Here is a 13,688-nt window from a genome sequence, read left to right on the forward strand (position 1 = left end):
GCGCCTGAGCACCCGGCTTTAAATCAGGATCATCAGTAGTTCCGAATGCTTGCCACATGCAGGACGCCAGGTAGGGGTTTGCACGGTGGAAGTGGCCGTGCGGAGCCGGGGACAGTGGTGGGCGGAGCGTGACTGTGTGTGTCTCTCGGGTGCTGTGGGAAGAGGGCCCTGTGCCAATCCTCCATCCTGGTGGCCAGACCTCTGCGGGACCAACCTGCCTTTTCTGCGAACAAGGTATTGATATCTACATGCAGCCCCCTGTATTTGTGGAGCGGCCAAGGTGAACAGTGGCACGGTTCTGTCCTCGGCTCCCCGTGCGTGGCGGGCTCTGTCCCCTGCGCCTGGGCTCCTGTGAGCCGGGGTAAGATGGGCTCATAGATGGGGGCCAGGTGATACCTCTCATTACTCACTAGGTCTACACTGCCCTCAGCCCAACAGGTCCACTGACCGCTTGCAGCCAGCATAAGGGGGAGCGAGACGGGGACAAGTGACAGGGACCGAAGGAAGCGTTCTCGGGGCTGTCCTCAGTGGCAGAAGCTGTTTCACAGAGAAGGTGGGGCTTGTGTTTGGTGGGGTGGTGCTGGGGACAGGGGGGCCACATTCACAGACTGGGGGAGGCTGGCGTGGATTAACGTGGGCTGTCGGGGGCGGGGCACCTGGGTGGCTCAGTCGGTGCAGGGTCCCATCTCTCAATTTTGGCTCAGGTCACGAGCTCCGGCCCTGCGTTGGGCTCCACACCAGACGTGGAACTGCTGAAGATTCTCTCCCTCTGCCCCTCCTCCCACTCACGGGCTTTCTCTCCTCTCTCCTTTCTCTAAAATAAAACAAACGTGGCTGGTGTAGACAGGTCTGGTAGGAGTCCAGTGTGTGCCTTGAGGTGATCGGCAGGAGATCCAGTGGGGAAGGCTGGTCCATTAGGGCAGGGCTGGCCTTTCTAGCAGGCCTGTCGGGCCTCCTGATACAGCGTCGGCCCAGAACGGATCCCAGGTCACGTAGGACGCGGTGGTGCAGTCTCAGACTGCCGGACGCCTCCACCGCAGACGAGACACCGGGCTGCCACGGCTTGCCACCTCCGGAGCTGAGACTGCGGACCCACGCCCAGGATGGCTGGAGCCGCACACGGGGACACGGCTCATCGGCTCCTGCTCCCTACCTGGCGGGGCCACCCCACCAAGCGGCCACGTGCGCTCCTCACTTCTCCGAAAGCTGCAGTGCCTGGCAGAGCGAGGAAGGAGGGCGGGAAGCAGAGTCACTGACCCCCAGGAAGGAGCCGAGATGCCTGCGGTTTTGTGCGGGACCTGTCCCTCTGTCTGGCTGTGCCCTGCCCTCCCCCCCACCCCACCAGGAACCAGCACAAGCCCTGCACCAGCGAGACACCGGGGATCGGCTCAGCTGAGCCCACGTGGGAGCCCATTCCATGCCACCCTCCACGGGCCACCCCGGCAGCGGACATTGACCGGGAGCTGAGGGACATATTAAAAAGATGACCTCCTAGAGGACAGTGCCCCTCAGAAGATCGCCAGGGGTCACGCAGAGGCATCTCTCGCCAGCTTGCACCGCGGGAGGACCCTGGCCAGGCTGACCCTGACTGATAGCACCCCCCATGCACCATGACCCCGGGGGCCCCTGGAAACGTTGACTTTCTAGTAAATGGGTGTGGCCCCGGGCCCAAAACGATGCCAGTACGGCAGGAGGACGCGAGGAAGGGCGTCTGCCGAGAACAGAGCAAGTGGCAGCGGCCACACCTCCTCCTCCACGCCGCTGACCACGGCGGGCCCACACGCCGGCCGACCACCGAGCACCACGGAGCAGATGGACCGGGATCCGGGACCTGGGACAGACGCAGGCCCTGAGGGACAGCCCAGGGCTCAGCAAACACAAGGCGGTGTTTCGTGTCCCAAGTGCACGTTTATTTCTTTCAAAGACTGTGTACATCCCAGCCACGTCTCCCACAGTTTGGGGCGGGACAGGGACCCGTGTTGACAGAGCTACTGAGGAGTACGGTCACCGTCCGGCACGTTCGTCACCACACTGAGCGTCAAGCCAGACCTTGCCACACACCTGGAAGACCTTTCGTTTTCTTTTTAAAAAATGCAGCTTTGATGTGACCTTGGGGGAGGGGGTCTACAAGACTGACGTGTAAATGGTACGTCTCGGAGCAGCTGGAAGCTGGGCGAACTGGGCAGGTCGACGTCCGCCGGAGGCCTCCTGTCACGTGGGACAATAACGCGAGGAGGGGGGCCAGGAGGGGACCTGAGTTTGCTTTGCAGAACGTAGCAGCACCTGTGTGTCCGTGCCACGTGCTTTGGTCATAGGGCCCGAGCAGGCGTGGGGCCGGGGTGGGAGGGCCCGGCGTCGGGGTCTACGCCAGCGCAAGACTGGTTTCCACCCAGCGGACATCCACGTTCTGTCCTCCAGGGGCCCCAGCTTGTGCCCTGAGGTGTCAGGACTGGGAGGCTCTTGCCAGGAGAACCCCGGCGGCTGCTGCCAGCCACGGACGTGAACGAGTCCCTTCCTGCTCGAGAAGAAAACTCGCAACCGTCTTCCACAGAGGCAGCCAGAAGAACCAATCAGCGCCGAGACGGGCACCTCCCTTGTGGCTGGCGGCCTGCGACCAGCCCCAGAGCTCTCAGGAGGCATCAAGGGCTGCTTTTAAGCTTAAACTTGGGGGTGGATTTACATAAAGTGCTCTGTCTGCACCGTCGTCTTCACAGCGGTTCCGTCGGGACAGTGAGATCGGCGCTTTTGTTACTGCTGCACTGTGAACACACACGCACACACACACACGCAGGCTCCCACTCGTTCCTCTGCAAACACGGGACGTCCCTGAACGCAGGGCAGTGCCCCAGCTCACGACCAATGTGAGCACCCGCTTCCAGACAGACACGTTCCCGTTCGCGTGTGCGCGAACTCGCTCTGAAACACGAGTCTGCAACAATATCAGGAGCCACACATGGAACTGGGAGCCCCCGCGCCACTAAAGCATAAGGAAAGGCAAGGGAATGAGGTGACTTCCGGTCGGTACGTTTAGCATTCGGTGTATGTCACCTTCATTGACGCGTAACCTTCCCATTTCCTTACACGTAAATACCGACACCGGAAAAGCACAGGCCCGGCTAAACGGCCAGGAAAGCAGCATTCACAGTATCAACACGGCCCATTTTCTCACGGGGCTCTGTTCCCGCGCCCTTCTGTGCTCTCTCAAGTGTCCTGCGAGTTCAGGAAAGGCCCTCAGACGGAGAAAACGTGTGCACGTCTCGAGGAGGGGCTCCTGATCTTGCTTAGAGGTACGGGGCTCCTGACGGGTACCCGACACACACACGGAAACACGCAGCTCCTTACTGCTCTGCACCTCTCACGCTACGGTCCTGCATCGCTCGCGGAACAGAGGCAGCCCACCTGTCACTCAGCCGGGACCCAGAAGAGGCCTCAAGTCACCGGGAAGTTGAGAAAACAAGAGCCTTTGGCAAAAGGATGAAACGCTGAACAAACGCTCCTGGGCTCAGTCAGGAATGGGAATGCCTGAGACGGGTTTTTCTTTGAGCGCAAGAAAGTGCCAGCGTAAAACTCCGATACAATCACATTGACTAAACTGAGCCGATCTGAACTTCAAAAAACTGTGCTAAGAACTTCTGACCTGTGCCTGGAAGTCAGACACATAACATCCTCTGAGAATTCTTGACTATCCCAAGGGCGTGCAACCGGGGGAGGACAGGCGGCAATCCTCCCGGTAAGACTGAACAGAGTGACCGGGTGTGTTCCAAAGAGACAAGTAGTGACCACCGGCCTGCGAGGACGGACTTGGTACGGCGACATGTTGGAGTCCCCCGTGCCATTTCATGCTGACAAAAACCAGAATGTCCCCTATAAAAACTCATTTTACAGTCCCCTGGTAACTCCTGGGACACCGGAGGCTTTCTGAGTGCATTTCCAAGTAACAGCCTTCATGTGGTTCTATAATCTCGCTCTCAAGGAAAAGGAAGAAAAGTTCCGTAATCTGGGTTTTCAGGAAGGTTTTGATTGGCAGTGGCTCTGTTACCCCTGAAAGAGGGGAGGAGTGTGGGGAGGAGCCCCCCCTGGTTCCTATCCGGGACAGAGGTCAGCCTTCACGACAGCCTTGGAAATCTCGCAGGAAGAAAGCGAACCTTGTTAAACCATACGATGTTTCGCAGGAGCGGCCACGGCCCTGACAAGCTTGTCCCCTGGTAGTGACCCCTTTGGACGGATGGGCCGGCGGCGCAGACACACGGACGGGCAGACAGACAAGGACCATGCTTGAGGGGTACACAGAGATATGCAAGTGGTGGGCTGCCTTTATCTTCTCCCCCCCCACGGGAAACCAAAACAAGGACCAGAACGTGCGTCGCACGTCGCACCGTTCATGGCAGCAATCTGGAGAGCTCCCCAGAGGACTGGGACGCAACGTTTGTTTGTTTGTTATGAAACTTCTACCCTGAAGACTCCTGAGACATACGACAGCTTCCTCTCTTGTCCTAGAAGTGCTCTGCTTCCGCCATTGGCAGGAAGCAGAGCGCTTTGGAAAACTGGCCGTGGAGGGAAGAGAAACCGTGTGTGTGCATGCGTGCGCGTGTGTTGTGCGTGTGCGGTCGCCGTGGAGCTGGCGGTCACTGACTGCTCCCAGCCTCCCTGGAGAGCCCCCTCCCCCCCAGCACTTTCAACACTAGAGAGGGACACGTAAAACCACACAGGGATTGCTAGCTCCCCGCTTGCAAATGGGCTCAGAGTAAACACCAGGAGCGCTCGCGTAAGGTGTGCAGAATTTAGTGTTTGCATGTGGTTTCAGGCTCTATGGCTGATCCCAAAGGCAGCTCTCCTCTTCCTGTGTCACAGTGTCCTCATCGCCGCCGTGATTTCCCTGCGGACCCCAAATGCTGCCTCGGTCCCACCTCTCCGTACTCAGGGCCGGCCGCACCGTGATGCCGAGCCGCCCTCGAGGACAGGTGACTTGACTCATCCATTCTATTCCCAGTGACAGCACAGGGGGACACCTCCTCTTTGGGATGTGGTCCAGGTGCGGACCCAAGGTGTCCGAGCGCAGCAGCGGGGGTAAGACCGAGTCCCCCGCAGCCGCCCCATCTCCGTCCATCACAGGACGTTCTTTAGTTCCTAACGTAAATCTTCTCGCGTTTAACTTCCGCTCTTGGGTGGGAGCAGAGCTTTGGGTCTCCCTGGGCATCTGGGGGCAAATCGGACTTTGTCAGGTGTCTCTGGGGGAAGCCTCCTGGCCAGGAACTCGGGGTTCCGTTCCCCTTTACCCCAGCCAGACCAGGCGGCCATCTGACAGTGTGCAGATGTCCTGGCGGGTGGTTAGGGGGGCCCGCATCTCCCCGCGTCCTGGTGAGACAGGGGGCCGGCCGCGGGGTCTGCCGGAGGCCCGTTCATGGCACTCTTGCTTCTGTGTCTGGAGAGCAGCTTCTTGTTCAGGATCCTGGAGAGTGTCACCCCCTTCCTCCGGGGCCCCTCTGGCTGCTGCAGGAACACGAGGTCATTGTGCGACTGGCTCATGCTGGGGTCTTTCTGTTGCTGTCGCCGGCGGAAGAACAGCTTTGCGCCTTTTCTTAAAATCCCTCCTGCAGGGGAAGCACAGGGGCCGGTGAGGTGGGCTGCGGCGGGAGCGCGGGGACCACTCGAGCAAGATGAAAACAAACAGGGACATCTGAGCGGCTCTGGTAAGAGCGGTTTCTGACTTGACCGTGCAGTCGCTCTAGCCACCCGGGAGAAGCTGCTGGAACCTGGCCTGGACCAAACCCCAGAGTTTTCAGGATGGACAGACTCTGAGCCCAGAAGCCATGAGCTGGTCAGGTGCAACCCGGGGAGGCCTCTCTCTCCATGGCCTCCTAGGCAAGACTGATGGCGGTGGGCTGTCCCCCTCGGGTCCCCCGGCCCCCACCCCCAGAAAAGACAGCCCTGCTATGGAAACCCCAGCAGGGGTCAGATCACCTTTCCACCAGCCTGGAAGTCATCGCGCCCGCGTGTCGGTGCCGGTGGCTTTGGACAGGCCATCTGGCCGTCGGGGTGAGGGGCTCTTCAGCTCGTTGGCAATTTGTTATTCTTGCGCTCAAGCCAACAGATACTTGAGTGTTTGGGAGGGACCCCGAGGGACATCTGCCGGCTCTTCCGTGTGGAATGCGAGTGGGCAGCGGTGGAATCAGGCCCAGCCCCGTGTGTGCACTTGGAACAGTCAGCACATCAGAGCATTCAGCCCGTGACCTCAAGTGGCCGCTCGCGGGAGCTAGCACCGAGGACGGGCATCCTTCCGCTCTGGGCGCACCCCAGAGCTCCGGAGCCCAGAGGCAGAGGCCCAATGTCACCTGGTCAAAGTACTGAAAAGGTCTCCCCCCCACCACCCTCTCTTTGGATATAAGCAAACAGCCTCTTACCCAGACGTGTGTACAAGGATCTAACGGGGGGGGGGGGGGAGGGGGCGTGTGCAGGGGTTTCCAGGACAGGGGTTTCCAGGACAGCAGGCAGGGGAGGCGCACGAAGGGGACGACAGGCGTGTCCATGGCTCTACCTCGCCACGAGCCTGCTGCGCTACATCTGGGGGCCACGAGGGTCTGTTCCTAGAGCCGGTCCCATCCCCGTAAGAAGTGGCCTGTGTCCCGAAAAATCCCCTGCTGGGGGCCATGACGCCACCGGTCACCAGCACCGGCTGGATTTGACGCTGCAGCGCAGCCGGTGGGGCAGGGGCCCTCGCGTCGACTGGTTTATTCCCCAGCCTGTCGGATGCCCCAGGCACTGGGAAGGGCTCCAGCCCGACCGGGTTACCTGGGGTCACTGAGGCCCAGGACGTTGATTCTGAGCTGCAGGAACCTACTTTAGGCTCAGCTTGGGGTCCCCGAAGGGCATATAGATAAGGGGTCCCCACAAAACAGGAGAGGAAGGCAGGGAGGTCCAGCAGGGATGGGGCGGTCCCGGGGACCGCGTCTCCAGAGCCCACTCCAGGGGTCCGTGCCCTGAAAGTTGGGCGGGGGTCTGCAGCCAGGAGCTGGGTGTTAGCGCAGGTGCTGTTCTGGGTTGATCATGTCCCTCTGGAATTTGTGGGTTGGGGTCCTGAGACCCCACCGAGACAACAGAGGGGATTCATCAACAGTAAATCCAGGCGGGCGCTCCACCAACAGGACGTGTCCTTACTCAGAGAACTGTGGACGCAGGGGTGCCCGCGGGGAGAGCGCCCATGGAGGCAGGGATGGGGTCACGCTTGACCAGCCAGGGGAGGGCAAGAGCGCCAGCGGACACCGGACACCTGGGGAGAGCCCGGAGCAGAGTCTCCGTCGTCGCCGGCAGGAGGCCCCTGGACTTCTGGCCTCCGGAGCCGGGACACTGTCCGTTTCTGAGCACAAGGCTGTGTGCAGCGGGAGAGACCAGCATCTGGCTGCCGGGAAGCACGGTCCGCCCCAGATTCAGGGGAAAACCAGAGCACGGAGAGGGCCAGGAGGCAGCTGTGTTCACAGCTCTCTAGAAAGGGAATCTACACGTTTCTAAGCCGTCACTTTCACTCTTTAAATGAAACTGCACTTGGGGCGCTGGATGGCTCAGTTGGTTAAGCATCCGACTCCTGGTTTTGGCTCGGGTCATGATCTGGAGGTCATGGGATCGAGCCCAGCATCGGGCTCTGTGCTAAGTGGGGGGAGCCTGCTCGGGATTCTCTCTCCTTCTGCCGGTCCCCGCGGACTTGCAGGCATGACTTGCTCTAATAATAAAAAAAAACTTCAAGATTGAAATGACTAAAACTCAAATTCTTGCCATATTTAGATGAATTATCAGGGACTTCTAGGCTGTGAATAAAGTCAGGACAGTGGGCAGACCCGTGTGCCGTACGGACTAGAAACGCTCATGCCCGCTGCGGTCTGTCCCACAAGCTAAGGTCTGTTCCCACACGTCCCATGGTGGGGCCTGTAACGCGCTGCCTGCCGCACTTCCGTCCCCACGCAGGCTCTCCGAGCAGGTCCACAGTTTGGGTAAATTTGACTGTTCCATATTCATACAAGAGCCAGGGGATGTCCCATAACTTGACATGACTTGTCATGGCTTCTACGGGGACACCACCACCGCCTCGGATGGAGGGGTCGTGTGAAAGGAGGGGCTGAGGTTTGCAGATCTGTAGGCTGGAGCCCTGCGCCTGCCTCCGAGGGGTGTCTGAGGGAGATCTTACTCCTGGCAGTCATGTGCCGGGCCCCGCGAGCAAGGGCCCCAGGGCAGAAAGCCCGTGTGCTCCTGCATGGCTCCCCTCTGTGCGTGAGACCTGCTGTCTGAGCTGGCAGGGGACGGGGCGAGCAGGTGTCTGGTCAAGGACACCTGCATGGGCGGTCACCGGGGAGCCTCCCTGGGAGTGGGATGAGTCTCGGTCCTCAGAGCATCCCAGAGCACAGCCCTGCACTCCAGCACGGATGTGGATGGGCTTTCTGGAACGCTGTCAGTCTTGACGTGCTGGTAGCGCGTGTAAGACAGGACGCAACTCCCTCCCAGACCCACAGCTTAATTCCTCAAACGTGAAGAATGACTAGCGTGAATGAAGTCATGCCTTTCCCCTTTCCAGATAAAAATGTTAAGATCGTTTAGATCTGGGGCACGAATCACAGTGACCTTTGGGGGAAGTAGAGCCAGAAGAACAAGGCCACGGAGGGGACACAGACCTGCCACTCCGTGGAGGTGTGGGGGTCAAGGACAGACATGCCAGCACACACCCCTGTCAGCTGGGAAGGGACAGGGAACGGAGCTTCCTCAGCGCCCCGGGACCGTGCTGCTCAGTCCCCGGCGTCTGCCTGTCCAGCGTGCCCGGTGACTGAGTCCAACACTCATCTGTCCCGCGAGGGCACTCGGGAGAGGAGAGGTTAACCGTGCCTCCGCCTGTCCCGGCCCAGAGCACGTCACCCTGGATGGCATGCTTGGCCTTCACACCATCGGCTCAGCGCCTTGAGAGCCAACGCCCAGGGCTCCCTCGGGGAGAAGACAGCAGTCTGTCCAGCTGGCCGGCCCGCCCCGCAGATTTCAGACAGACCCAGGATGGTGTGAGCCGCTTCCCTGAAACGTAGCACCTGTGGTTCTGTCTAGAGAACTCTAGCTAAGATGGTAACTAACAGTTTGGAACGTCACCCTTGCCTCTGGGCCCCCAGAGTCTGTCACCTTTGTGGATGGGGACGGTCTCAGGGCCTGAGCAGGAGGGGCTGGAGCGCTCCAGGTTTTACAGAGCGAGTTCCAGACCGTCTCGGCCGCTCTAGCAGGCGCGAGCGAGAATCCGACCTCGCCCGCCCAGACCTGAGCCTTCGAGGCTCCTGCAGGTAAGATCTGGAGAGGAGGTTCGTGGAATTTGAAACAAACAGCCCCAACGTCTAAATGGGGGACAGAGGAGAAAAAAAGAAATCTTCCCCTGGTTCTAGCAAGGTTTAAGAAAAAAATCACAAATGGGCTAAAGAATAAACAAATAGGAAAAATATGAAAAATAATTCCTCTAAATGGGAGCTTTGTATAGCAGATATCTGCAAATTTATTCTCATTTGCCTCCACCGACCCTAACAGACATGAACGGGTCACCGGAGAATCTGTCGGAGAGGTCGGAGGACAGTGACCAGAGTCACTGGGCACCTTGTAGCTTGCTGCCCGCAGAACAGCTCCGGGAGTCAAGCCAAACCATAGACCGTACGTGTAGAAAAGGGACCGCTTGTTAGAACCAGGGCCTGGCGAAGGGAACGGTGTGTGGGCACTCGACCGGGCGTGAGGCTGGCTGTCCCCTGAGCTGAGCCAGGGACAGCGCCCCGACCCCCGAGGCGCAGGAGCTACACTAATGGGACCAGGGCATGTCTGAAGAGGAAGACAGGGAAACCAGCAGCTCAGGCAGGTCACGCTGCAAAGGGACAGGAAAGCAAGGGCAGGGGATCTGCTTCCTGCTCTTGCAAAGAGGCTTTTCTCACGGCAAGGCTGTCATCAGATTTTAAAATAAATAAATAAATAAATAACAATAAGACAAAAGTAACTTACTGTGTAGGCAATTAATTCTGGTTGGCATAGCGATCCTCTTAAGTTAAAGGGAATGAGCACGAGATGACGGGAAGGAAGAGGTCAGAGGTTAAAAGAAAAGTACGCAGGAGCCACACGAGGGGGACGGGCAGGGAGTCCCGGGGCGCGTGCCCGTGCGCAGGTGACGCTACGGGGCAGGACATCTGGCCGGGCTTGGGGGCTGGGGAGTTGGGTTTTGTCTGGTTTTGTTTTTTCACTCCTTAATATCTGTCAAAGTTTCATCCATCGTTTTGCTCTTCCTTACGGTAAAGTCCACACGACACGGACTCTCCCGTCCTAACCACCCCCAAGTCCACAGTCCCGTTCCGGGCCTGCCCCTTGCCGTGCGACCGCACGGACACTTGGTGACGCTAAAAATAAGCCCAGATCTGAGGACTGGACTTCCTGTGTTGGCTGCGGCCTCAGGGGAACGCGTGTGTCCAACCAGCGAAATCGCAGGCTTCTCCACACGCCGGCCGTTCCGGGGACCTGCGGGAACGCCCGCTGGGACAGGGCGGCCCGCGTGGGTCTCCGGCCAGCAAATGAGCTTCAGTTTAAAAAGGAGAGAAGGCCCCCCACAGCCGCTCTGTCGGGCCCCAGGCAGGAAGTAAAAAGCCCGGGTACAAGAACAAGTGGGCACCTGCCACCCGTAATCGCCCGCCGTTCTGACATCTAGAGGCGCAGGGTCCGGGCCTCTCTGAAAACCCCGGAATAGAAGCACATTGAGAAATGCTGCTCAGTCCATCCCTTTGTGGATCTGCGGCACCGGCAGGGTCAGCGACACCACTGTCGCCACCGCATGCCACGTGGCCCCGGGGCCCAGGCTCCGGGAGAGCATCAAGCACACCTGTCAGGACCCAGGGCCCCCCCGAGTGCCCCTTTTGCAGGGGTGCCCTCCCCCTGGCCAGGGACGGGAAAGGAGAAGCATGGCCGTGGCACAGCCAGGATGGAAACCCACGGCAAAGAACTCTCTGGAAGGAAAAGCGGAGGAGCAGAAGGAAGAAGCCAGGGAGGAAGGAACGGGGCTCTCTGGATGGACTCAGGGGCAGCGAGGCGCGGCCTCTCAGTGAAGGCAGGAGGGCAGGCTGGAGGCTGCTGGACTGTTGGCCGTCAGGAGGAGGAAGGGGCGCCCGCCCTGCACCCGTCTTCCGCTCTGCCCAGCGCACACTGCTTCCTCGGGGCTAGAGGAGCTCCCTGGGGCGGTGCTGGCCCCCAGACCAGGCTGGCAGGGGGCGGGGGCGTGTGGGCCGCCCTGTGGACCTGCAGCCGGGCCGCCTTTCCCATCACCTGGGCTGCCCCTTCTGAACCGGGACAAGGGAGCCGCCAGAGGTGCACGCACGGTCACTCCGGCTCGGGCCAGCAGGTGGACAGAGGCCCACGGTCTGATCTCTGTTGCGTGGCCTAGAGATCCTGACCTCTTCCCTCTAACTTCCAGCGGGTCCCCATCTGTGCCCTCTCTGCTTCAGCAAGGGTATGGCTCACGTGGACCCCCATGGAGCAGACCCCCCTGCAGAGTCCTCAACCTCAGCCCCAGGGACATGGGCCACCATGTGCCAGGCCATCCTGCAGGCTGCGTAGCAGCACCCCAGCCCCCAGCTGTGACCGATGGAATGGCCTCAGGACACAGCTGTGTCCCCTGGGGGCAACGGGCCGGGGGCGCACGGTCACCCAGTTTGAGAACCCCTGGTCCGTGGCGGCAAGAGGAGAGGGGCAGAGCGAGGCAGCCGCAGAGCTGCTCCCCAGGCTTCCCGACCTCGGGAGTGACGAGACGCCTCCAGTCTGCATTCTCGGGGGCCAGGAGGGGAGGGGTGAGGACTTCCCACTGAGCAGCAGCCACGACGCCCAGCTGGGACCAGGCGCCTGCGTCTGTCCCCGTCCTGTGTCTGCACTAGGATCGCCTTGTTCCTGCCTGGGAGGTGGGCACAGCCTCACGCAGAGGAGCCGAGGCCCAGGAGGCTTGACCCTCCCTGACCCCCCCACCCAGAATGGCCCCCGAGCCATGGACTGTCTCGCCTCAAAAGGGGCCTCGAGGGGGACTGTCGTGCGAGAGCACAAGTCAAGCACACACACGGACAAAGTCTACAAATGCAAAGCTTCGATGTGGTGCTCCCAGAGAACAACGGGTCATCCTCAGGACAGGACGACCGGTCACTACACACACACGGCAAGTTAACCGCTTCCTTTCCCGGGGAACGTCTCTCCCCTCGGACCCCGGCAGGTCCGAGCACTGAGGTCGGGCCGGGTTTTAGTTGGAGGGACGAGCCTGAGGCACGGTGAGCAGAGGGGCCAGTCTCCACAGCCACAGAAGCCCGGGGTCTGCTGGCTTTGTGCCGAGTCGCTGGGTGACCCCCTCTAAACGTTCTAGAGGGTTCTACTTTGGGGGGGCATGGCAGAGTGCCGACAGAGGACAGGGCACCTTTAGGCATGACCAGAAACTGCTGCCCTCGGGCAGAGTTGGAAGGATTCTGAACATGCCGCCTGCCCACCGGCTCCAGGCAGGGGCGCCCCTGCTTGTTGGGGCGGGGCGCCGAGGGCAGGGTGCCGAGGGCAGGGCAGCCTGGCAGCGGAGGGAGGGGAAGTGGGGATGGGAACTGAGGGTTAGCTTGGAGACGGGAAGGAGAGAAAAGCCAGCGGGTGGGCCGGGGGGTGGGGGGTGCGGGTACCTTTATGCTTCTTGGCAGTGCCTGGCTCTGAGACACTCAGGGAGCTCTCCGACAGCTCGTCCCCGTCGGGGTCCAGCGGGGCCTGGCTGCCCCACGCCGAGGTCTGGGACTCCTTGTCCAAGTCCCAGGAGTCTAGCTCGCCCTCCTGGGGCTCCGGGGCCGGCGGGGCTGGGGCGGAGGCCTCTTCCTGCAGCGGGGCGGAGGCAGCGGCCGCCCCCACGAGGGTCGGGGTGTCCTCCTGGCGGGCGCTGTCCATGGAGGCCGAGTAGTCCAGCATTAGGGCGGCGGCATTGTCCTGAGAGAGTGAGGTCTGTCCCAGGACAAAAGAAAGAAGTCAGCACGAGGGGTGGCGGCAAGGACAGACAGAAGGAACCCCGGGCTTGGAAGAGATGAAAAGCTCCGTGCAGAGGGCCTGAGGGTGATTCCAGAGTGTGAGAAGACACTGGCCCGCGGCTCCCCCAGGAGGCAGGGCGGGTTTCACAGGGACTAAAACGCAGCCACTGAGGGTTTCCCCTCCCTGCAGAGGGGAGCCTGAGGTCACAGGTGAGGGGTGCAGAGGAAGCAGACACCCTTCCCCGGCAGGGTGCCCATGGGAGGGAGACACTTCTGCCCAAGTGGCCCGCAGCACACCGGGAGGCACAGGAAGTGGGCTGTCCCTTCGGTTGGTCTGTGAACACTTCTTCCCACAGGAGTTTGTTCCCCGCACGCAGAAACCCATCGGCAGGCACACGGCGGCCTGAGAAGTCTGTGTGTGACCTCCTGGTGCCGAAGACAGGTGACCTCCTGGTGCCGAAGACAGGTGCAGGTGCTACCCTAACCCTCGGGGCGGGGGCTGGAGGTGGGGGAAGGTGACTGCAAGGGGCGGGCGCTCCCCGGGCCGGCTGCTTCCTGACCACAGGCAGCCACACACGGCTTGCGGAGCACCCACTGACTGAGGACGGGGCCATCTGAGCCTCCGTGAAGCCTCGTCACTGCCGCGGGGTGGACACATTCCATTAAAGAGCCGTG

The 13,688-nt window shown here is 60.8% G+C and overlaps 1 protein-coding gene across 2 annotated transcripts in view; it reads right to left on the reverse strand.

The window, feature by feature from the left end:
- Positions 1-1,888: 1,888 nt before the first annotated feature.
- Positions 1,889-13,688, reverse strand: part of C2CD2 (C2 calcium dependent domain containing 2) — a 52,677-nt gene continuing 40,877 nt past the window's right edge. The window contains exons 13-14 of one of the 2 annotated variants that reach the window (XM_059164782.1): positions 12,681-12,990; positions 1,889-5,591 (exon numbers count right to left, since the gene is read on the reverse strand). In XM_059164782.1, the coding sequence (XP_059020765.1) occupies positions 5,329-5,591; positions 12,681-12,990 (573 nt within the window). In that variant the 3' untranslated portion in view covers positions 1,889-5,328. Of the gene's footprint in view, positions 5,592-6,473; positions 10,037-12,680; positions 12,991-13,688 lie in introns of those variants that run through there. The other variant, XM_059164783.1, reaches the window with a different exon arrangement.

This window comes from Mustela lutreola, chromosome 2, assembly GCF_030435805.1.
Source record: "Mustela lutreola isolate mMusLut2 chromosome 2, mMusLut2.pri, whole genome shotgun sequence".
NCBI lineage: Eukaryota > Metazoa > Chordata > Mammalia > Carnivora > Mustelidae > Mustela > Mustela lutreola.